The 22,046-nt window shown below is 62.2% G+C and overlaps 2 protein-coding genes across 4 annotated transcripts; one reads left to right on the forward strand and one right to left on the reverse strand.

The window, feature by feature from the left end:
* Window positions 1-3,163: 3,163 nt before the first annotated feature.
* SLC26A1 (solute carrier family 26 member 1) lies at window positions 3,164-11,821 on the reverse strand. Of its 2 annotated transcripts, none has more exons than XM_036267401.1 (2): window positions 11,237-11,821; window positions 3,164-3,208 (listed from the first exon to the last, which is right to left on the reverse strand). In XM_036267401.1, the coding sequence occupies exons 1-2, from the start codon at window positions 11,819-11,821 to the stop codon at window positions 3,164-3,166; spliced, it is 630 nt and encodes a 209-aa protein (XP_036123294.1). The 2 variants fall into 2 exon arrangements, with proteins under 2 accessions (XP_036123294.1, XP_036123285.1); XM_036267392.1 differs by lacking the exon at window positions 3,164-3,208 and adding an exon at window positions 9,205-10,734.
* IDUA (alpha-L-iduronidase) lies at window positions 8,178-21,784 on the forward strand. Of its 2 annotated transcripts, none has more exons than XM_036267414.1 (13): window positions 8,178-8,371; window positions 18,202-18,287; window positions 18,471-18,578; window positions 18,846-18,941; window positions 19,031-19,233; window positions 19,310-19,489; window positions 19,586-19,802; window positions 20,074-20,286; window positions 20,392-20,513; window positions 20,597-20,722; window positions 20,799-20,875; window positions 21,142-21,242; window positions 21,397-21,784. In XM_036267414.1, the coding sequence occupies exons 1-13, from the start codon at window positions 8,202-8,204 to the stop codon at window positions 21,501-21,503; spliced, it is 1,806 nt and encodes a 601-aa protein (XP_036123307.1). In that variant the 5' UTR covers window positions 8,178-8,201; the 3' UTR covers window positions 21,504-21,784. The 2 variants fall into 2 exon arrangements, with proteins under 2 accessions (XP_036123307.1, XP_036123312.1); XM_036267419.1 differs by having other exon boundaries at window positions 8,292-8,385.
* Window positions 21,785-22,046: the final 262 nt, after the last annotated feature.

The following is a 22,046-nucleotide window of genomic DNA, read 5'->3' on the forward strand; positions in this document are numbered from 1 at the left end:
CGGTGGGACGGCCAGGAGGATGGGTACGGCGGCCTCTGGCCGAGAGCCCGAAACCGGAGCCAGACTCGGCTCCCCGCACACGACGTCGCGACACCAACCGAGGCGACTGCACCTGCGGCGTTCAGGCGCGCGCCTGCGCAGACGGACACCTCCCACGCGGTCCCAGGATCCTGCCTTGCGGCTCGCGGTTGCGCAGGGTGACCCAGCGCGCGCGCGGCACAGCCCGGGGCTCCAGGGTGGAAGAAGAGGGCGATGGAGACGGCCCTGGGGTCTTCGGACGCGTGGACCCTCCCTCCCTGTCCGCAGCACCCCCAGTCCTCACCGCAAGCCGGGACTGATGCTCCCGGCCAGCGCCGGCCAGCACCTTCAGCCCGCCCATACGTTGCTGCCTCGTCTGTTCATGGATGGCCTTACAGGAGCTCCCTCCCATCCGTTCTCCCGTGGGAAGTCCCAGAGGCCGGCGTACCTCGCTCTGGGCCCTGGCCTCCCGTTCTTATCTCGGGCAGTCCTGAACCCCTGCCGGATAGGAAACCCCGCTCCCACTGCGCTCCTAGGACCGCAGTGGATCCCGCCCCCATCCCTGCCCGCTGGGCACCCGACCCTGCGGAGGGACGACCCCAGCACGCACAGCATTGTCTTGTCCAGGCGGCGCTGGGGACGTGTCCACACGGTCATCTTGCCCTGTCGCCTGCCAGCACTCCAGGGCCCCTGTTCCTGTGAGCCTGACCGCGAACTGCAGTGCCAGTGGCCGCGCCGGGCGTCGTGGGCCAAGGGGCTTGCTGGGGTCCTGCCTGGTCCTTGCTGAGTTGTGGGCTGGCTGCCTTCCAGCCAGGCCGCGACCCCGGCAGGACGAGCATGAACTGCAGGTCCTTGGAGAGGCTGGCTCTCCTGGGTGCCGGCGAGGGCGGGGCCCCAGGATACCAGAGGAGAAGAAACCGGGGCAGGGGACGATAATGTCCCAGGAAAGGGTGTAATGACCCCAAACGCTGCACAGGAAATGCCTGGCACTGTGCCCCACCTGCTGGTAGGGCCTCGGAGGGAGGCAGAGGGGATTCCAGGAGTGGACTCTGGAGAGAGAGGGGATGCCAGGGACCAGGTCTGAAGACATAGAGGAGCAGACCCCTGAGAAGGAGGGCAGAGACCCCCCACCCCTCCAATCCTGGAAAGGTTCGTCATTTTTCTAGAAAGTGTTCACTGAGTGTTTATGGGCCTGGGGCTCTGGGCTGGCATCCCTGCCCCCCTGGAGGTGAATTCTGGGCAGACAGACAACAAACTAAAAAACAAGCCTAGAAATGGCACCTGCTGTCTTGGTGCCTGTGCTGGACAGAGGCACCAGTTCTGAGTGACCAGGAGGAGCTGGCTGGAGGCAGGGGGCGGGGCATCCAGGCAGGGGAAAATAAGGTGTGAAAGCCCTATGGGGGGAGGGGGAGCAGTCGAGGAAAGGAAAAGTACCCCTTTCCATGGGCTTCCTCAGACAGTGCCTTTGTGATATGAATCTGAGTCTCTGACTCTGAATACTCAACTCACTGCCCACTTCTTCCCCTTTCCTGAACCTCAAGCCAAATGGCTGTGAGCTCCTGGGTCCACTCCTCTCCACCTGTCTCCTGGGCACCACCCACCATCCTGAACCTGCCCTTAGTCCGGTCACAGTCACACATTGAACACACATCGTTGGCCCGTGAACCCTGAGCTCAGCCAGCGGCACTGTCTCAGCCTAACAAGCTGTCGGACACACAGATTTTCTCCAAATGGCGTGTCCTGGCCTCCTGCACTTAGGACTTTAGCACCAGGCGTGGGGCCATTGTAAGCAGTGAATCACCAAGGAAAAGCACAGAGATGCAGAACATGTAGCGTTAAGTAGATGGCAGAAAGGATACCTGTTTCCAGTCCGAGCTGAACCAGAGGCCAGGTGTCGCCTCGGCCCATCTCAGGGGACACAGGTATGGGGCAACTCAGTGTTTTCACAGTGCTTCGCATGTCCCTCGCGACCTCAAGAGTGCCACAACTCTCGAGTGTGAGGTTACAGATACATGCGGGCGAACAGAATTCCCAAGTACAGGATCTGGTGTACCGAGGCCCCTGTGTCTGCACCAGAGGCACACACACCCTCCTCCAAGCAGGGTGTCCTGTCACCCTCTCAGTGGTGGCTTTTGGTGAGCAGGCCTTCTTGACTGGCCTCCTTCCTGAGGAGGCCTTTGTGTCCTTAGGCCATGAAGAGGCTCCCACTTGCCAAAAACTTGTTTGCCTTTTGCAGCTAGGCCTCCCCGGCAGCCAGGTGGGCCCTGTGAATGTGATGCTGAGCCCGGCCAGGTGTGCCAGCCCAAAGTCCACGGGGTGTTCAATAAGAAAAAACATGTTAATTTATTATGATAAGATTAGATACGTGTTTACTCAGAATGAGAAGAGAACACACGACAAATTAAACTTTTTTTAAATTGACTAATGGCACAAACATCCCAAAATCCAGAAATACCACAATTTGTATTCATAATTGCTATTCCACTATGACGCATTTTTTGATCGTCTCTCTTTTTTTTTTTATCCTCACCCGAGGACATTTTTCCATTTTTTGTACAGATAGAGTGGGAGGGAGAGAGAGGAAGAGAGAGAGAGAAACATCGATGTGAAAGGGACACATCGAGTGGCTGCCACCCGCACGACCAACCAGGGCCGGGGACAAACTGCAACCGAGGTACATGCCCTTGGCGGGAACCGAACCCGGGTCTCTCCGGACCGCAGGCCGATGCTCTAACCGCTAAGCCAAACCGGCCAGGGCTTGATCGTCTCTTTTTACAGTAATTTTGCAATATCATTTTCCAGGGGGAAAAGGGAAGGAGAATGGAGTCCCTCTTGCACAGCTGATTGGGAACAAATCAAGGCTCCAGCTCACAAATGCTCCCTCCGGACAGCTCGTCACTGGCTGTATCACCTGCGTCGTCAAGGCTGCTGCCAAGTCTGCAGAGAACTTTGTGAAGTTTCTTTCATCTGCCCACTGGAAAATGCACTTTCCAGGGCTGTGATTAGTCTCAGATGCCCTACTGGTCTGATGGCCTGGTCACATTGCTGTGAGGTTCCAACTTATCTGGCCCCTGTCAGCACATCATGTCAAGTCGGCAGCATGTTTAATTCCTTCCCAGCAGTTTGTGTGAGTCGCCCTCCTGGTTCATTGCCAAGGATGTTCCTGGATGGTGTTTCCGCACCAGGATGTCTGGCATCAACCTCACCCTGCAGACAAGTGACTGTGAGTGAGAGAAACGCAAGGGCCAACCCAGCCAGTGTTCCCACAACTCGACTTCCTCCCCTCTCCAGCACTACCCCAACATGAGGGGAAATGTGACAGAGGGAACCTGAGACAGTGTGGTGACCTCCAGGGTCACATTATCTTAGTTTAGCAAATGTTACAAAACCACACAGCCCTTTGTGAATCCATGCCACTGTGGGCTTGCTGTGTCCCCAGGTGCCCAGCCTTTGTGGGCCAGGTCTAGGATAGCATATGCCCTATATGTGCTTTTCAGGTGGGGAGGACCAAGTGCCCCTGAGGCCAGCTGGGGGCCTTGTCCAGCTCCTTGCATTCAGAGTGGATGGCCTCCCTCCATCTCAGCAGCAGCACACAGGTGTGTTCTAAAACCTGTATGGGGTTTGTTCTAATCAGATGTGGTGAGATGACAGAAACCAAGACACTCACCTTTATTTATTCTTTTTTTTTTCTTTATTGATTTTTAGAAAGAGAGGAAGGGAGAGAGAGAAACATCGATGAGAGAGAACACTGGCCGCCTTCTGCAGGCCCCCCACTGGGGATCGGGCCCACAAGCTGGGCATGTGCCCTGACCGGGAATCGAACCAGCGACGTCTTTGTGTGGGGTCCACGCTCAGCCACTGAGCCACCCCAGCTGAGCAAGACACTCACCTTTGAAGGAACAACATTTCCCAGGAGAAGGGGTGCACCGGGCCGGCAGGGCCACATGGGGGGCACCAGTTTGTGCCAGGAAGCAGACACAGGAGCCAAGAGAGCTTGGCCCAGCGTCTCGATGGGGCCTTCACAGAGGGAGAGGGGGAGGGAGTTAGGATGGGGTCGTGTGAATGCCTTCAGCAGCCTGGGCTGTGGGGAGGGCAGTCCCTAGTTGTCTAGGACCTGGCTTGTCATCTGAGGGTGAGGTGAGGAGCTGGTGGGGGTGGGCTCTGGACAGATTAATTTGTAATCGAAGGCTGTCACAGGGGAGTCTCCAGGGACTGCTGTGTGTGTGTGGGGGGGGGGGAGGGCGGGGCACCGTCTTTCCAGAGCCAGGGTGCTGAGAGTCAGGAATACAGAAAATAAACGAATACACATATGTTAAATAGTCAGGGGCAGAGAGACGGGGGAGGGGAGGAAGGGAAATGTTTTTACCTGTCTGGAGATACAAGCCAGACTTTGTTTAAGAGAAGAAGGGGAGAGACTGATGCTACTGTGGACAGGGGCCATGCCCAGGAGAGTGCTGCCCAGTCGAAGGCCCCCGCCTGCCTCCTTCTCTTCTACTCAGCCAGAGACAGAAATGACCTGCAACAATGCCCCCACCCCCGCCGTGTGGCCCTGCCTCCTTTCCAGGGGTCTGTGGGTGTGAGCGTCTCCCTTCACAACAATCATTCTGTGCTGCTGTCTCCCCACACTGATGAAGACAAACACTGAGTACCAATTTCAGAACACCCTTCAAATCTCTTTTCTTTTTTTTTTTTTTTTTATCCTCACCCGAGGACATTTTTCCATTTTTTGTTCAGGTAGAGTGGGAGGGAGAGAGAGGAAGGGAGAGAGAGAGAGAAACATCGATGTGAAAGGGACACATCGAGTGGCTGCCACCTGCACAACCAACCAGGGCCGGGGACAAACTGCAACCGAAGTACGTGCCCTTAGCGGGAACCGAACCCGGGTCTCTCCAGACCGCAGGCCGACGCTCTAACCGCTGAGCCAAACTGGCCAGGGCCGAATCTCTTTTCTAAGGCCTGGCCTCTTCTGCAGTCGGCCCTGGTTTATGGCAGTTCATCAGTTTCAGACTGTACCGCGATAAATGAATTTCCTGCGAAGGATTCGGTATTTATACACAGTCGTCCCTCGCCACTTTGCTCTTGGATTTCCACGGCTTCACTCTATCGCGAAGTGGCGAGGGACGACTGTACCTCCAATGTCCCTCTCCCTCTGCCGCCTCCTCACAGAGGATGATGTTTAGAGCCCATTTGGATGATCCAAGATAATCTCCCCATCTGAAGATCCTTAACTTAAGCCCAACTGCAAAATCTCCTCACCAAGTAAGGTCACACTCACAGCCCTGGTCGGGGCTGGCAGGTCACATGCCGCACACTCCCTCCCAGCTTCCACATCGTTATCACACGTTTTAATCCCCTGGATATAGCGTCAGCCCCGCACAATATTATTATCGTTCTCCAAGTCACTCCTCACTAGACTTTCTCTTTTGTCCCCTTCCCTCCTGTCCCTGGTCTGCTGTGATCAGTCTCCTCCCAGAAGGACACTGTTCACCGTCTCCTTCATGACCAGCGTTCTCGGAGTTTGTTTCTCTGAAATGTCTATTGGACCCTCATTTTTGAAGCGTATTTTTGGCTGGATTTAGAATTCCAGGTTTGCAGCCATCTACTCTCAGGACGCTGCGGTTTTCCTGTGTGGCCGGAGGGTGTAGGTGCCCCTGCTGTGGCTTCCACCCAGCTTCACCATCCCGGGCCTCACAGCATTGCTGGTTCTGCAGCTGACATCTCATCACTTTTAGAAAGTTATCAGCAACTTAGAGACCGGGACCGAGGCTGGCTGCAGGGTGGGGCAATGGGTCTGATGGGCCGCGCAGGAGCGTGGGATGAGTGGTGTGAGGCTGTATGACTTACTCAGCCGATATGCAGTTTAAAGTGTACAGATCCTCCGTGGCCGGTTTGGCTCAGCAGTTAGAGCACCAGCCCATGGACCAAAGAGTTGCCGTTTTGATGCCGGTTCAGTCCTGGTCGGGAATGTGTGGGAGGCAACCAATTGCTTCTCTCTTGTTCTGTCTTCCTCCCACTCTATCTGAAGATAAATGGGGAAACAAATATCCTCCGGTGAGAATTTTAAAGGAATAAAGTGTAGCCCTGGCCGGTTCGGCTCAGTGGTTAGAGCGTCGGCCTGCGGTCCAGAGAGACCTGGGTTCGGTTCCTGCTAAGGACACGTACCCCGGTTGCAGTTTGTCCCCGGCCCTGGTTGGTCGTGCGGGTGGCAGCCACTCGATGTGTCCCTTTCACGTGGATGTTTCTCTCTCTCTCTCCCTCCCCCCCCCCCACTCTATCTGAACAAAAAATGGAAAAATGTCCTCGGGTGAGGATAAAATAAAGTGTAAAAATTCACACTGTGACCCTCTCACACCCGGTCAGGCCACCCCACCATCTACGAGAAATGTCACCTAGTTTCTCAGAGGCAGCTTGTTCTCGACCATACCTATGTGTTTGCAACAGCCCCGTTTTCAGAAAATGCCCCCCCAAGCCCTGGGGGTCACCTTTGACTCTGCGCTTTTCTTTTTTAATCCTCACCAGAGGATATTTCCTACTGATTTCTAGAAAGAGCCTAAGGGAGGGAGGGAGAGAGAAACATGGATGTGAGAAGACACACAGATCGGCTGCCTCCCGCAGGACCCTGACCAGGGTCCACCAGAGCTGACCAGGGCCAGGGATCAAACCCGCAATCCAGGTAGGTGCCCCTGACGGGGAATCGAACCCGATACCCTCCATTCTGCAGGCCAACATTGTAACTGCTGAGCCAAACTGGCTAGGGCAGAGCCTGCCCTTCTTCCCACACCTCCAATCCATCGGCTGGGCCTAGTGACCCACGGGTGACCACCTCTCCCCAGCAAGCAGCCTCTGGAGCCCCTATTAGGCACCTCCTGGCCTCCAGGGCCCCTTCTGGCGCATCCACAGAACAGCGGCGCACCCTCCAGGCTTCTAAGGCGGGTCCCCGCGCATAGCCCGCGGCACAGGACTGTCATCCGGGTCGACGCGGGAGGGGGCGCCGGAAGGAACTTCCCAGGAGGAACAGCGGTCCACTTCCCCCGCAGCTGGAGCGGGGAGGGACCCTAACCAGCCTGCCCGGCCTCGCCACTCACCCGCCCACCTAAGCCCCGCCCCGGGCCCGCCCACGCCCCGCACTGTCCACGCCCACCGCTCACACCCCCAACCCGGCCCACTTAAGCCCCGCCCCAGCCCCGACAGGCCCAGGTTCCAAGGGTCCGCCCCTCGGCGGCGGTCATGTGGCGCGCGACCCGGAGGCGGAACCGACCGGCGTGGCGCAGACCTCGGCTCCGGGAGCGCAGAGGACCCCGCGGGCCTGCAGTGGCCGGGGGTGCCCCGCGCCGCCCCAGCCATGCGCGCCCCGGCCGTGCGCCCCCCGGGGCCCGGAGTGGTGCTGCTCGCGCTCCTGGCCGCGCTGCTGGCCGCGTCCCCGGCGGCCCTGGCCGAGGCCCCGTTCCTGGTGCGCGTGGACGCGGCCCGCGCGCTGCGGCCGCTGCGGCCCTTCTGGAGGAGCACTGGCTTCTGGTGAGCGCCGCGCAGCGGGCAGCGGAGGCTCAGCGGCCCGTCTGCCTCCGCTCCGCCGCGCGCTCCTCTTAAGCCGGGGCCGTGCCCCGCCCCAGGCCTATGGGACCCGCTGGTGGAGCGTGAGGAGAACCGTCGGGAGTGAGGAAGGCCTCCCGAGCCGTCCCAGCCCTTTCTCTGGGGTCCACCCTCAGTCAGAGTGAGGGTGTCCTCTTGGTCCCAGGCTCCATGTGTTTGGGGGGGTTCTGGTTGAGTGGGGACCCCCTGTTGTCTGAGCTTACCTAGTGGCAGAGCCCGGTGAGGCGAGGCAGGACAGGACGCTTCTCTGCAGACCAGAGCCTTCCCAGGGGGAGCCCCAGGAACGAGGACACCCCCGTAGTGGGCCTGTCTCCCATCCCTGTGTCCAGCTCAGATCCGCAGCTGGTGGGGCAAGGAGCAGGGTGGGGATGTGGTCCTGTCTCCTCTGGGAGCTCCTGGCCCCCCGAACATGAGACTTCATATTCCTGGTGTTAGAGGTCATTGCATTACATCAAGGACAGTATAATTCGCTTGCAGACCCCAGTCGGTCTGCTGGAACCCAGTGGTCCAGGCCGCCCCAGGCCCTGGCTTTGTGGGTGTGGGGTGTTCGATGTTTGATGAGTCTGGTCTGTGGGCCCCACTCACAGAGACTAATGCCCTCACACTCTTGTTCTGTCCCCAGCCCCCCACTGCCACACAGTCGGGCTGACCAGTATGACCTCAGCTGGGACCAGCAGCTCAACCTGGCCTATGTGGGTGCTGTCCCTCATGGTGGCATCGAGCAGGTCCGGACCCACTGGCTGCTGGACCTCGTCACGGCCAGGTGGGTGATGGAGGGTAAGCAGCCTGGGAGTAGCAGGGCAGAACCCACTTTACGGAGGTGAAGACTGAGGCTGTGTCCATTGTGGAGGACAGTGCAGTGTGGGCGGTGGTGGGGGCACCGGGGGAGGGGAACCCCGCTCTGAGGAGCCATCGCCCTACACTTCCTAGCAAAGTATCCTGTGGGGGCGGGGAGGGATGTCCTCCCTGGCTCACAGGGGCCATGGGTGTAGGGCAGCTCCTGGACCGGACACAGCTGGCTTCCTACTGGAGGTCACCCTGGAAGCTCAGGGTAGAGCTGGTGTTCCACTGCCCTGGATCTGTGGCCGGACCCAGCCCCAGCAAGTGTTCCCGCACACGCCCAGGCTGGGTGTTCGTGTGTGTATTTGAGTCGGGCTGTGCAGGGGCCCCGCGCCTGAGGAGCCAGGCCTAAGCACGAGGTGTAAGGAACACTTGGGTGTGTGTGTTGGGGGGCTTCCAGAGACACAGCGACCCTCATGCCCCTGGCCAGAGCTGCCAGCTCTCACCTGGTGGCCACGGTGGGGGCCATGAGGGTCAAGGGAACAGTGTCCTTTCGGCATCTTGCAGGCCACATGATTGTCCTGGGGCCTTTGTTCAGAGGAAGCAGTAACAGTGAGTGTCCAACTGGCCCCGCGGCCCCGCAGACGCACAGCACTGGGTCCAGCTTCGCACCGCTGCTCCCTGTCCTTCCCGGAGGACGTGGCCCACGTGTCCGTGGGAGGAACCGTGTGGGTGATCGGTGGTGTGAGGATGGTGCTGTGAAGGTGTCCTCGTGGGCGCTGGCAGGGAGTGGCATCGGGGCAGGTGCTGCCTCTCCTAGAGCGAGGAGTTGGCGGGCGCTTGCTCCCTGTAGTGGGCTCGGGCCGCCTGCACAGCGCTGTACACGCTGTGGAACAGCTGCCCCTCCTCTCCCTGGTCCCCTTGGTCCCCCCCAAGGAAGCCCCCTCTCCTCAGGGCGTCTCTCACTGAGGGGCTGCAGCAGGCCAAGAGCAGGGTGATGCCCAGGGCCCCGTAGTCTCTGCGCAGATCCCGCAGTGTGGCCAGGCCGGCTGCGTCCACGAACAGCAGTGGGGCGCAGTCAATGACCACTGTGTGGAAGCCAGCCGCCGTGGGCACCAGAGCAGCCCCACTGCTCGTTGGGTCCCGGTCCTGGTCCTCAGCGGGCTCTCCCTCGCTGGCCCTGGCCTCCAGGCCCCGCTCCTTCCTCCTGGCGGCCACATGCCCCGCGTCCAGCCCCGTGAGGCTGTAGAGGGATCTCAGGAAGAAGTCCTTGTTGGCGTAGTAGAGTGGCCCTGCGAAGCGGAACACCTGCACCCCCGGCTCGGGAACCAGGCCCTCGAACTCTGTGGCGTCCTCGTAGAAGCCGGAGCCCCCGATGCGGGCAAGCAGGGCAGCATGTGGGCGCTGTGTGCGGCCAGCCAGGCTGAGCAGCGAGAAGAGCAGGCCCACCAGCAGCCCGGCCTCGGTGCTGACCAGCACGCAGTTGGCCGCTGTGGCCACCCAGACCAGCGCGTCGGCCCGGCTGAGCCGCCACAGCTGCGGGACGTCCTTCACCTTGCGCAGGGTCCCCCGCAGGCTGACAACGATGACGCAGGCCAGAACGCTCCGCTGCAGGTCCCGGAACAGTGGGGCCAGGGCCAGCAGCACCAGCAGCACCACGGTGGCACTGACCACGCTGGACAGTTGTGTGCGGCAGCCGGTGGCCGTCTTCACCAGGCTCTTGGCCAGGGCGGCACTGGTGGCAAAGCAGTGGAAAAAGGCGGGCAGCACGTTGCAGCAGCCCACGGCCAGCAGCTCCTGGTCGGCACGCACGCGGTAGCCGTGGCTGCGGGCAAACATCTCTGCCAGCGAGACGGAGAAGGCGGAACCCACGAGGGCCAGGGGCACGGCATCCAGGGCCACGCGCCACATCAGCCCCGGGTCCGGCACCTGGGGGGCCACGAAGCCAGTGGGGATGTCGCCGGCCACGCTGGAGCCAAAGCGAGCGTGGAACTGCGCGAGGTGGGACACGAGCGTGGCCACCACGATGACCAGCAGCTCCGTGGGTAGTGGCACCTTCAGGCGGTGCCGGCAGCGGTCCGAGAGCTCCTTGGAGGCCAGCAGCACAGCCAGGCACACGGTGCTGGTGAGCACGTCACACAGGTTGGCCTGTCCGGCGCTGCGCAGCAGGCTCAGCCACGTGCTGACCACCATGCCCAGCCCCTGATGCCGGGGGACCCGCACGCCCAGCAGGTGCTTCAGTTGGGAAGTCAGGATGGTCACCGAGGCCCCCATGGCGAAACCGTCAAGCAACGGCTGCGAGAGGTAGGCGGACATGAAGCCCAGTCGGAGGACGCCCATGAGGACCTGTGGGCAGAGTGTTGTGAGGGCAGCAGGCTGTCCGTCGCTGCTGAGGAGGGTGGCCGCAGCCAGAGCCTGGCCAGCCCTGGAGGCAGCTCCTTCTCCTACCCCGTGAGTGGCATTGCCCCTCTGGAGAGACCCCGAGCCAGTGGCCGGGCGGCACGGGGTTGGAGTGGGCAGGCCTGGTACAGGGGAGGCCACCTAAAGGCAAGCAGCTCCCCGGGGTCCCACCTGGGACAGGAAGCCTGTCTGCAGCTGAGCCCACACTGCAGCCACCTATCCCTGCCCAGGCTGCAGCTGGCTGGACGGGCTCCTGGGGCCCTGGGCCCTCTCGGGCCCTCTCAGCCCCTCAAGCACTCTGCCCTGGGGTGCCATCTCAGGCCCACCTCTGCCTGTGCCTTGCTTTGTCCTGTGCTTCCCGGGGCTTGGCCCTTCTGGGTAAGCAGAGAGCACCTCAGGGGGCTGCCCCCAGCAGCTCGGCGGGACCTCCCACAGGGCGGCTCCTCACCTGGTAAATCCCGGTCACCAGCGTGAGAGCGGTGGCCACACGGATGGCGTAGCAGTCACGCCCACAGTCCTGCAGCCCAAGCGCCAGCGTGGTGACGGAAGCATTGAGGGTGCTGCTGTTGTCCCCGGGCCCCGGGCCGTCCTGGGCAGGGTCGAAGCCAGCCAGCAGGAGCTCACGGTCCACCACCTGCCCCACCATGAGGCAGAGCAGGCTGAAGATGCCCACGGAGACATGACGGGAGGTGCCCATGAGGAAGTAGATGAGGTTCGCAAAGAAGGATGTGTAGAGACTGTAGATGGGCTGCAGCCCAGCCAGCAGCGAGTAGGCAATGGCCTGGGGCACCAGGATGATGCCGATGACCAGCCCGGACATGACATCGCCCGCCAGGTCCTCCCGCAGGCTGTACCGGCACAGCCAGCGGGTGACGGGGAACAGGTCCAGGAGCAGCCCCCGGGCCCTCTGCACGCTGCACACACAGCTCCCCTGTAGCCGGGACTTCAGCGTCTTATGCAGGCCTGGGGGCTCCGGGGGCCCCCGGCGGACCAGCACCGGCCCTCCCCCCTGCTGCTCAGGGAACTCTTCCATCTTGGGGTGCCAGGCCCCTCGGGAAAACCTGCCATGGAAAAGTGGGCATCAACACTGGGGCACTGAGACGTTCGTCACAGAAGCCAGACCCAAACTCTGCTGCAGCCCCCCACCTCCCTGTCCAGGCGTAGGTCCTGCCCTCACCCCATGCCCCCTTCCAGACCACTGAGGTCCCTTCTGCACTGCGGGCGCTGGGGGCATAGAGGCCAGAGGAAGATCTTGCAGACGCCAGGGAAGGGGGCTCACACAGCAGCACTTGCCACCCGCCTGGCCCTTGTGACTTCTGGCACTTGCTTTGGAAGAATGGCTTCTGCAGGGCCAGCAGTGTGTTCCCACCGCAGGGCACCCTTTCCAGTGCGAGGCAGCTCTCCTGGGCTTTGCCTCCTCACCCAGGCGCACCTGCAACACGCGAGCTGGACCGTGCCTGCCATCCAGCCTGGCGGCCTCCGCACTCGGAGCGCGGTGCCCCGCGGCCCGGCCCGCACTCCGCATTCAGCACTCAGAGCACGGTGCCCCACAGCCCGGCCCGCACTCCGCATTCAGTGTGGCACCCCGCAACACGCCTGGCAGCTGTGCTGACCTCAGCTCACACTTGAGCTCTTGAAGCTGCCGGCGTGGTCACATCAGGCCTGGTCACTCCACTGCCTGTACTGAGAGCTCTGAGAGCCAGTCCAGGACCAGGCCTGGATTTGCCTGGCGTGGGGGGAGGGGGTGCCAGCCGGGTGGGAGGTGTGGCAGGTGGCACAGTCCCTGTGGACTTGTGGCTCTTCCCTTGAGGGGATGGATGAAAACTGTTTCCTTCCTCTGAAGGCCTTACCTCACAGGGGCCCCCGGGGCCCAGGGCGGTTTATATGCCACCTGCCTGATGCCTGAGGGTCCCCGAAAGAAGATGGCCTGGTCCTCTCCCCAGAGAGCCGGCCTCTGCTGTGGCCAAAGCCCCCAGAGCCTCACTGCCCTGCACAGGCTCCGGAATGACTCTTACCTGAGGGAGACCTTCACTGGCTCGGTGGGTAGTGAGGGGTCCTCTCAGGCCAGGGTCCGCTGCCTGGCGGGACCCCCGAGCCTGACCTGCAGGCCCTGCTTTGCAGTTGGCCTCTGACTGCTGGGCTTGCTGGGCTGGGCTGCCAGTTAAATGATTTACCGAAAGACTGCTGAGTCACGTGCTTCCCGGGGAGGGTTACCTGAGCCGCCAGTCTGCAGAACTGTGCCGTGATTAGAGACTCACGGATAATTACATTGTGTGGCCTCTGATAAGCTGCCAGCCTCCCAGGCCAGGGCTGCCGCTGAGGGTGGGCCCGGCAGAGTCAGGGTGCTTGAGTTCTAGGGCCTCTGTTCAGTGTCCTTGTGTGGAAAGGAGGGTGTGTGTGTGTGTGCACACGCGCGTGTGTATTGCCGAGGGCAGGAGGGTTGCTGGGCACTGAGATTCTGTTACTAGCCAGGTGTGCCCATCTTGCTATGGGGCGTGGATGCCAGGTCTGTCCCCTGAGCCCAACCACCCAGATTTCAGCTTGCACCAACCCTGTGTGAGGGGCAGGCACCTGGCCCCCTGCACTCACATTCTCGCCCCGTGGGGGAAGGACTTCTCACAGGACCGACATGGGGTAAACGAGGAGTGACATGGCCCCCCTGTGCCCCACATGATAAAACTAAGGGCTGTTTTTACAGTGATTATTCAGGACCTCAGGCCCCCATTTTTTAAATAAAGAAGTGGGTGAGAAGGGGTCCATTCCATGGGGTGCCGAGGCCCCACGTGCTCCCCCTTCCTGGAGGTGGTGGTCCCTTTGGTGGCTGGCGGGCTGCGCTGGCCTGGGCTGCTGGCCCCGGAAGCCCCGGCCCTGGCCGGGCCCTGCTTCTCCCTACAGGAGCTGCTGGCCTCTGAGGGGGGATTAAGATCAGTGGCCAACCGTCCTGCAGATCTCCATTCTCCAGGGACGGGACAGTGCAAGGTTGAGGGCTCCCACACAGGCCCCTCCACACTCGGTCCCATTTTGGGACCTCGGGAAGCCTGCCTACAAGCCCTGCCCTGGCCTCGAATCCCTGGGCCTGGCCGGGGAGACCAGGAGCCCCAGTTGGGGGCAAAGATGGGAGCGGGGCTGGGGCTGGCCAGAGAACGGGAGGGTGCCCTCACCTCCCTGAGGGTGAGCTCCCTCACTGCGAAGGTGAAGGGCACTCTATCTCCAGGTCTGATTCCTTGCCCTTGAAGAGTCTGTGTTGGGGCTGGTGGGGCAGAGCCAGGGCCTCCCTGCACCCACAAGCCTGGCCTGGGACCCACTCAGCCCTGGGGGGGAGCTGTTTGCCAAGACCAGGAGCTGTGGTTTACTGACCGGAGGTCTGGGTGGAATGAGTCAAGTTCAGGGCCTCAGGCCCCAACTTCGGGCAGATAAGGTGCACTTCAGGGGGGTGGGGTGGGTGGGGAGGGCAGGGCAGCTACTGAGGGGTCATTACCTCCTGGCAGTGAGGAGACTCCCTGGGGGCACCGTGAGCAGAGGTGGGGGCTGCCAGGTGGGGCTGAGCAAGGAGGGCTCCTGGGTGCACTGGAGGTGGGCAGTGCTGGGACAGGACGGGTGGTTACTTGGGGAAAGGAGGTGGGAGGTAGGCCCTCCCCTCTCCAGAAGGGGGCAGGATTCCAGAGGCTGGCTGGGTTTGCAGCACCTGGTGGGGTTCTCAGCAGGTGGAGATATTTCAGGGAGGCTGTTCTCAGTGCCCCCAGCGTTGGGTCTTGCCAGCTGCCCTGGGGGCCTGGCCTTGGCTGTCTTTGGTAGCATGGACTAGGCCTGATGTTCCCCCAGTTCCTACCCAGGCTGGGTGTCAATCAGGTGGAGAAATGCAGGTGAGGTCACATCTGCCCTTTCAGAGAGTAGCAGGACTCCTGGGCAACAGGCTCACACCCACAGACACCTGTCCTCTGCCTGCTCCTCTGTCTCATCAAGGCTGTGACCATCCTGTGGTCTGGCCAGGCTCCTGGGCAGGTGGCTGGGTTCCGGGGGAGGATTCCCAGGCTCCCTCTGCCCCTGCCCTACGGGCTGCAGGCAGGGGCTGAGGGATCCAGCGCCTTCCACCGGCTGAACCACCCTCAGCACCTGCCCCTTCCCTGCCACACCCACATAGCTATTTCCTTGATATTTTTAAGTCGCGGGTTAAAATTGTTAAGTGCATTTATTTGGAAAGGAAATATTGTATCTTTACAAGTGAAAAGAAGCGCCCGTTTAGTCTCCAGGGCCCTGAGGACCAGACCCGAGTTTCTCCCGAAAGGCCGGGGGTGCACTCCCGTTTTCCCCAAGAGAAGGCCCAGGCCAGGCAGACTCGCCTGCCAGGCCACCGCCGGCCTGCCTGGGCCCGGACATTCTCCCACCCCCATCCGGGGACCGCAGACCGCGCTTATCCCTCCCCCACACCCACCTGCCAGCACCCGCGGCCCGGGTCCCCGCCACCACGCACCTCCTCCCCACCATCCCCTTGCTCCGGAGCAAGCGGCCTGGGTCTCCACTCCGCCCACTCCCCACCCCACCGCCCGCCCTGCGCACCCTCCCGCGCGCGCGCCCAACTTCTTCGGGCCCCCACTGCCGAGCACGAGCGCGCATGGCTTGGTGCCCGCCCGCCCCGCCCCGCCCCCCCCATGCAGTTGCGCCCGGATCCCTGCTCCGCGCACCTGGGCACTCACCAGGCCCGGGCGCAGCTCGGTCCTCGCGGTGCAGGCGCTCAGGCCCAGGGGTGGGGGTCTCTGGTGCCACCGACTGGCCGGCGGCGCGCGGTGAATGAGACCGTTGTGCAGCAGTCGCCTCCCAGGCCCACGTGCAAGGAGGCGGCTCCGCTAGTGCCTCGCGCTCAGGTTCAGCCCGGTGCAGGGCGGCAGGATAGAGGGGCCCTGGGGGTCGATGGGTGGCCAGGTCTGGTCTGTGCCAGGCCTCTCTGCAGGGGGAGTGCTGGGATGGGCTGCGCGCTGCACCCCTGAATATAGGACACCATTTCCCCTCCCAAGGGGCAGAGGCACCTACTGTGGAGCCCAAGGACTGCCCCAGGGTTTCTAGCTCCCACCTTTGGGTTTCCTGGCCCCTGAGGGCAGGTTGTACTGACCCCCAGGGCATACGTGGCTGCCAAGGCTGGCTGGTCCAGCAGGCATTCAAGTTCACCCAGAGGGACAGGCTGGGGACACCTCTGCCGCGGGGCTCCCCCGAGGTACCCTGCTGGCTCAGGACGGAGCGGGGACTAGCATTTACAAAGGCTTGCTGTGTGCCAGGCACTGTGTGGCCCGTGGGCCTCGTGCCCAGGCACCTGGAGGGCACTCTGTGCTTTCACTTCACCCTTGGTCACCACTGCTTGGGCCTGCCCCTCCCCCAACACACACCAGTGGGACTTTGGAACCCATCTACTGTGCACATTTAATTTTTACCCAAGTGTTTGTTAAGTTTTTTTTTTTTTTTGCTACCGGTTGTGACCTTTGGATGGGAGGGAAGGTTGGGGGAAGGGAGACCCTCGCTGTGCTCATGTCTGTCCTGCTGGGGACTGCCCCGGCACAGAGGGGCCAGTGAGGGCAAGCAGCTGGGAGGAGCAGGAGGCTGCTGTGCACCGCCGGTGAACTCCAAGGCCAGGCCCATGCTCTGCCTCGGCGGGGGAGAGAAGGACCTGGAGGAGGGAGATTGAACTGTCCAGATCCTTGCTGTGTTCAGGGAACAGAGTTCAGGCTGTGGAGTGGGATGGACGGATGGACAAAGGCTGTTCAGGGCCTGATCCATGGTGACCCCCTTCCTCTCCCCCACTGTCACAGTGCAGGCCTCTTGCTTTTCCCACCTTCATCCCTCAGATCTGTGGTGGACCAGGCATGTCCTCAAGGGAGGCCTCAGAACCCCTGCCAATCCACCTGCCTGGCTCCTCACGAGGCAGCACCTGACCTGGGCCACCTGCTTACCTACCCCACCGCCTCGCAGGGGCCTGACCAGGACCACCAGCTTTCTTCCAAGCCCCAGGGTCAGAGGTCCACTTCGACCTGGGCAAATCCAAGACCCATGCTACTGCTGGCTTATCCCTGCCTGCCTCCGCCATGCACCCCTCCCTGTAAAGCTGCTCAAGCCAAAATCGGAGGGCTATGCTGCACCCCGCCCCAACCCCACCGCACCCCCACTCACCTGGATGTATCAGCAGACGCTATCCACCCCCCCCTGCTCAGCCCCTCCTTGTCTGGACACCACACCTCCCCCTGGGGAACCATCTTTGACTCCAATTAGCCACCAGAGGGATCCTTTCCAGACATCACAGGCAAAGGCAAGACTGAGGACAGTAACAGAATGTGCTTGTCAGGGTTTGGGTGGAGGGAGGGGTGAACAGGTGAGGATCACTGTACAACACGACAACGGTGGATACGTGTCATTACACACCTTTCCAAGCCCACAGAATGCACACAATGACCTGGATGTGCACCCTGGTCTCTGGGCAACAGGGCTGTGTCAATGCAGTTTCACCCATCGTCACAGTGCCCACTCTGGTGGGGGGTTGATCATGGCAAGGCTGTGTAGGTGTGCAGGGCGGGGATGGGAAACCTCTGTACCTCCCTCTCTGTTGCTGTAAACCCTAAACTGCTGTAAAAAATACTGTCTTAAAACCAGCAAGCCCCCCAAAATCATGGCACTGCTCGCATCTTTGGTAGGGCTCCCCACTCCACCCTGGTTGGGGACCCTCCTCATTGGTCACAAGGCCCTCACCTCACAGTCACATCCTCATTCTGTCCTAGGTCTCCTAGCGACCTCTCTGCCACTCAGTTACCGTGAGTTCATGTCTGCCCCAGGACCTCTGCACATGTTGCCTCCTCTACCCCCCGGGCACTCTCACTGCTGGGTGGGCCCATCACTGGGGGATCCTGATGCTACCTCGGAGATGCCCTCCGTGCCTGACCCTTTGCCCCCCGTCACACCCCGTTCCCAGGACATCTGAGTTGTGTAATGGCGCCTTCTCCCTTTCCTGTCTGTCCACGTCGCCTCTTGGAGTGTGGGGGGGAGGGCGGGGCCCTGGCCGCCAGGGGGCACAGAGAAGCAGGTCCCTTCAGGCTCTTTCCCACCAGGCCCTGCTCCGGGCCAGCTGTCTGCAGGACACCTTTTTTCCCCTCCTCCACCCTGTTGCATCTCTCCCAGACAACTACCTGCCTGCCCCACCTCTGACCTCCGAGCTGTTCAGAGCCCCTGACAGCTTTGGAGTGGGGGTCCCAGGACAGGCACTAGTTCATACTAGGCTGTGAATGATAGGCTACCGTAGCTGGTTTTTCCTAGGGGAGGGGCCCATGTGTCTGAAGCTGATTCCTGTGTAGCACCTTGTGGATTTTCTACCTGCTTGAAGGCCTTGGTTCCAGCCCAGGGCCATCTCTGCCCTGACATTTTCATGTCCTTCTATAGGAGGTCAGCTGGACAGGGCCTGAGCTACAACTTCACCCATCTGGATGGGTACCTGGACCTTCTCAGGGAGAACCAGCTCTTCCCAGGTAAGTGGCCGACCCTGACCTCTGCCCACCAGGTGCCTTCCTCATGACCTGGCCCCTCTGGGTCCTCACTGGTTGCTCAGCCAGGGTTGGCCTTGGTGCCGGCATGGTGGGGCCCAGGCATGGGGAAGCGTGGGGATTGCGTGGGTGGGTGGGCAGTGGGATAGCCACCCTCCTGTGTTGCAGGCTTTGAGCTGATGGGCAGCCCCTCTGGACACTTCACCGACTTTGAAGACAAACGACAGGTGTTTGAGTGGAAGGACCTGGTCTCCCTCCTGGCCAGGAGATACATTGGTGGGCGAGGAGGGAGGTGCCTGAGGGGACAGGTGTGGGTACTCTGGGGTTGGTTGTCCTCTCACCCCCCCCCCCCCAGCCTCCTCACCAATCTTCTCCGTCAAGAACTTGATAGGGAGGGAGGCCAGGGCTGGCGAGGCGAGAGTAGACTCGCATGAATCAGACAGCCCCGACATCCAAACCCCAAACCACGGGCACCCCTAGTGGGAGTCCGGATGGGCATTCCCCTGCCCCAGAGGGACAGTCGACAGCAGGGACATTCTGCAGGTCGGTATGGGCTGGCGCACGTTTCCAAGTGGAACTTCGAGACGTGGAATGAGCCGGACCACCACGACTTTGACAACGTGTCCATGACTATGCAAGGTGGGCGGGGCCTCCTGGGCCCTGCGGCGCTGAGGGGGCGGGGCCCCTCACGTGGGAGGAGGAGGTGGACTCCCTGATCCTTCCTCCAGGCTTCTTCAACTACTACGATGCCTGCTCCGAGGGGCTGCGCGCGGCCAGCCCCGCCCTGCGCCTGGGCGGCCCCGGGGACGCCTTCCACCCGCCCCCGCGCTCTCCGCTGTGCTGGGGCCTCCTGGGGCACTGTCACCACGGCACCAACTTCTTCACCGGGGAGGTGGGCGTGCGGCTGGACTACATCGCCCTGCACAAGAAGGTATGGCCTGGACCACCGCGGGCCCTCGGGGCAGTCTCGGGCTGACCGCCATGCTGAGGCCGGCTGCTGACCGCAGGGCGCCGGCAGTTCCATCAACATCCTGGAGCAGGAGAAGGAGGTCGTGCAGCAGATACAGCAGCTCTTCCCCAGGTTCGCGGAGACCCCCATTTACAACGACGAGGCAGACCCGCTGGTGGGCTGGTCCCTGCCACAGCCGTGGAGGGCTGAGGTGACCTACGCGGCCATGGTTGTGAAGGTGGGCACCCCCCCCCCCGGGGGCCTCGTCCCTCTGCAGTGGAACGGTGAGACGGGTGGCCTGGAGGCCAAGGTCCCAGCTGCTGGATGCCCGCAGGTCATCGCGCAGCACCAGAACCTGCTGGTGGCCAACAGCAGCTCCTCCGTCCGATTCGCGCTCCTGAGCAATGACAACGCCTTCCTGAGTTACCACCCGCACCCCTTCTCCCAGCGCACGCTCACCGCTCGCTTCCAGGTCAACAACACGCGCCCGCCGCACGTGCAGCTGCTGCGCAAGCCGGTGCTCACGGCCATGGGCCTGCTGGCCCTGCTGGGTGAGCTGCCGCTGGGCGTCCGCTTCTGGGGCTGGAAGCACGGGGCCAGCGACACCCTGGGTGCTGCCTGCTTGGGCGGGCCTGCCGTTCCAGGCCCCAGGAGACCGGGGAGCAGAGAGATGTGTCCTTCTAGGTGGGCCATCGAGGTGGTGGAGTGACTGACCTCCTAGTGGGGGACTCCAGTGGAGGGGAGCAAAGGGTGAGAAGCCAGGCCCGGGAGAGGAGAGGGGTGGCAGCCTCCGTGTGGTGACCACTGCCCCATGCGCCGCAGACGGCGAGCAGCTCTGGGCCGAGGTGTCGCAGGCCGGGGTGGTGCTGGACACCAACCACACTGTGGGCGTCCTGGCCAGCGTCCACCGCCCGAATGGCTCCGCCGACGCCTGGCGCGCCACGGTTCTGGTCTACGCGAGCGATGACACCCGCGCCCACCGCAACCGCAGCGTCGCCTTGACCCTGCGCCTGCATGGGGTGCCCCAGAGCCTGGGTGAGCGAGGGGTCCCAGGGAGGGGCGAGGGAGGGCTGGTCTCAGCACAGATGTGTGTCTGGAGGGGACGAGCCGGGAGGCGTGGCTCCATTGTTCGCTCCGCAGGGCTCGTGTATGTCACCCTCTACCTGGACAACCGGCTTTGCAGTCCCCACAGCGAGTGGCAGCGCCTGGGCCGGCCCGTCTTCCCCTCGCCAGAGCAGTTCCGGCGCATGCGTGCGGCTGAGGTCCGCAGGCGGGGTGGGATGGGGGCTGAGGGGCGGGGCTGCTCTCAGGTCCGAGGGTCCTGAGTACCCGCCCCTGTCCCCAGGATCCTGTGGCCACCGAGCCGCGCCCCTTCCCCGCGGACGGCCGCTTAACGCTTCGCCCCGAGCTCCCGCTGCCCTCGCTGCTGCTGGTGCACGTGTGCGCGCCCCCCGAGGAGCCGCCGGGCCAGGCAAGTCTCCGCGCTGCCCCGCCCACCCAGGCCCCGCCCACCCCGCTCCCCGGTCACAGTGCCTCGCTCTTCCCAGGTGACCCGGCTCCGCGCTCTGCCCCTGACCCGTGGGCAGCTGCTTTTGGTCTGGTCTGATGAGCGCATGAGCTCAAAGTGCGTGAGTGTGGCCACCTCCGTACCCTGCCCCCCTCCTGACGCCCCCTTCCTGCTCCGCTCCCACACCTGCCCCCACGCGAAGATAGCAGTCAACCTTGTCTGAGTGGGGTGGGGGCACTGCAGGGGGTAGGCCCCTCCCCTCCCCTCAGCCAGTGCGGCCTGTGGTTGCTGGGAGAGCCAGGGAGGAGGCTGGCGGGAAGAGGCTCTGGGGGCCCTGCCCCGCCTGACCACCTGGACCTCAGCCCTGGTCCTGACTGACCCAGGTGCCTGTGGACATATGAGATCCAGTTCTCCCCAGATGGGCAGGTGTATGCTCCCATCAGCCGGAAGCCGTCGACTTTCAACCTCTTCGTGTTCAGCCCAGGTGCGTCAGCCACCAACTCCTGGGCCTCAGCCCGGTGCCCTGTGGGGTGGGGTCCAGGGCCTTGCCAAGCCTGCAGTCAGAGGCCTTTAGGAATTTGGGGTGGGTTCAGGGGGGTCACATGCTCAAGAACATGCGTGTACCTTTGTGTCCCCAGACACCGCTGTCGTCTCTGGCTCCTACCGGGTTCGAGCTGTGGACTACTGGGCCCGGCCAGGCCCCTTCTCAAACCCTGTGCAGTACCTGGAGGTCTCTGCCCCGTGAGGGTCACTGCTGTCCGGTGACTTCGAGCCTGTGCTGACCCTCTGGGCTGGACCAGCTTCAGTCTGTTGTCAGCTGCGTTCATCCCTCCCATCCTGCCACTCACCCCTTAAAGTGCCTTTTTACACCCTGGGCTTGGAGTCGCCCTTTGTGAACGAACACTGGCTGGAGCAAGCTTCCTTGCTTCCCTTCCCCCACCCATGGGTCCCAGGACGGAAAGCAAGTTGAGCTGCGGAGGAAGCCCCGGTACAGCTGCCATTAGGACACCCAGCTGGGGTCTCTGGTGGCACCAAAGGGGCAGCAGGCTCTATTCTCATTCTGCCTTCTGCTCAAAGGGGGACCACTCCCAGAGGCCCAGCGGGGCTGCTCCCTGCACCCTGCCAGGTGGGGGTAGGGTGGGCTCCAGGTGGCCAGCGGCAGTAAAGGCCAATACATCCTGGTTCCATATGTGGGCCCAGAAGGAAACCGATGGCATGCTCAGTTGAAGACGATTTGGGGATGTCTTATAGAGTTGGGGACAAGGGGCAAGGAAGCCACAAGGGGTGG

This window comes from Molossus molossus, unplaced genomic scaffold, assembly GCF_014108415.1.
Source record: "Molossus molossus isolate mMolMol1 unplaced genomic scaffold, mMolMol1.p scaffold_m16_p_1, whole genome shotgun sequence".
Classification (NCBI taxonomy): Eukaryota; Metazoa; Chordata; class Mammalia; order Chiroptera; family Molossidae; genus Molossus; species Molossus molossus.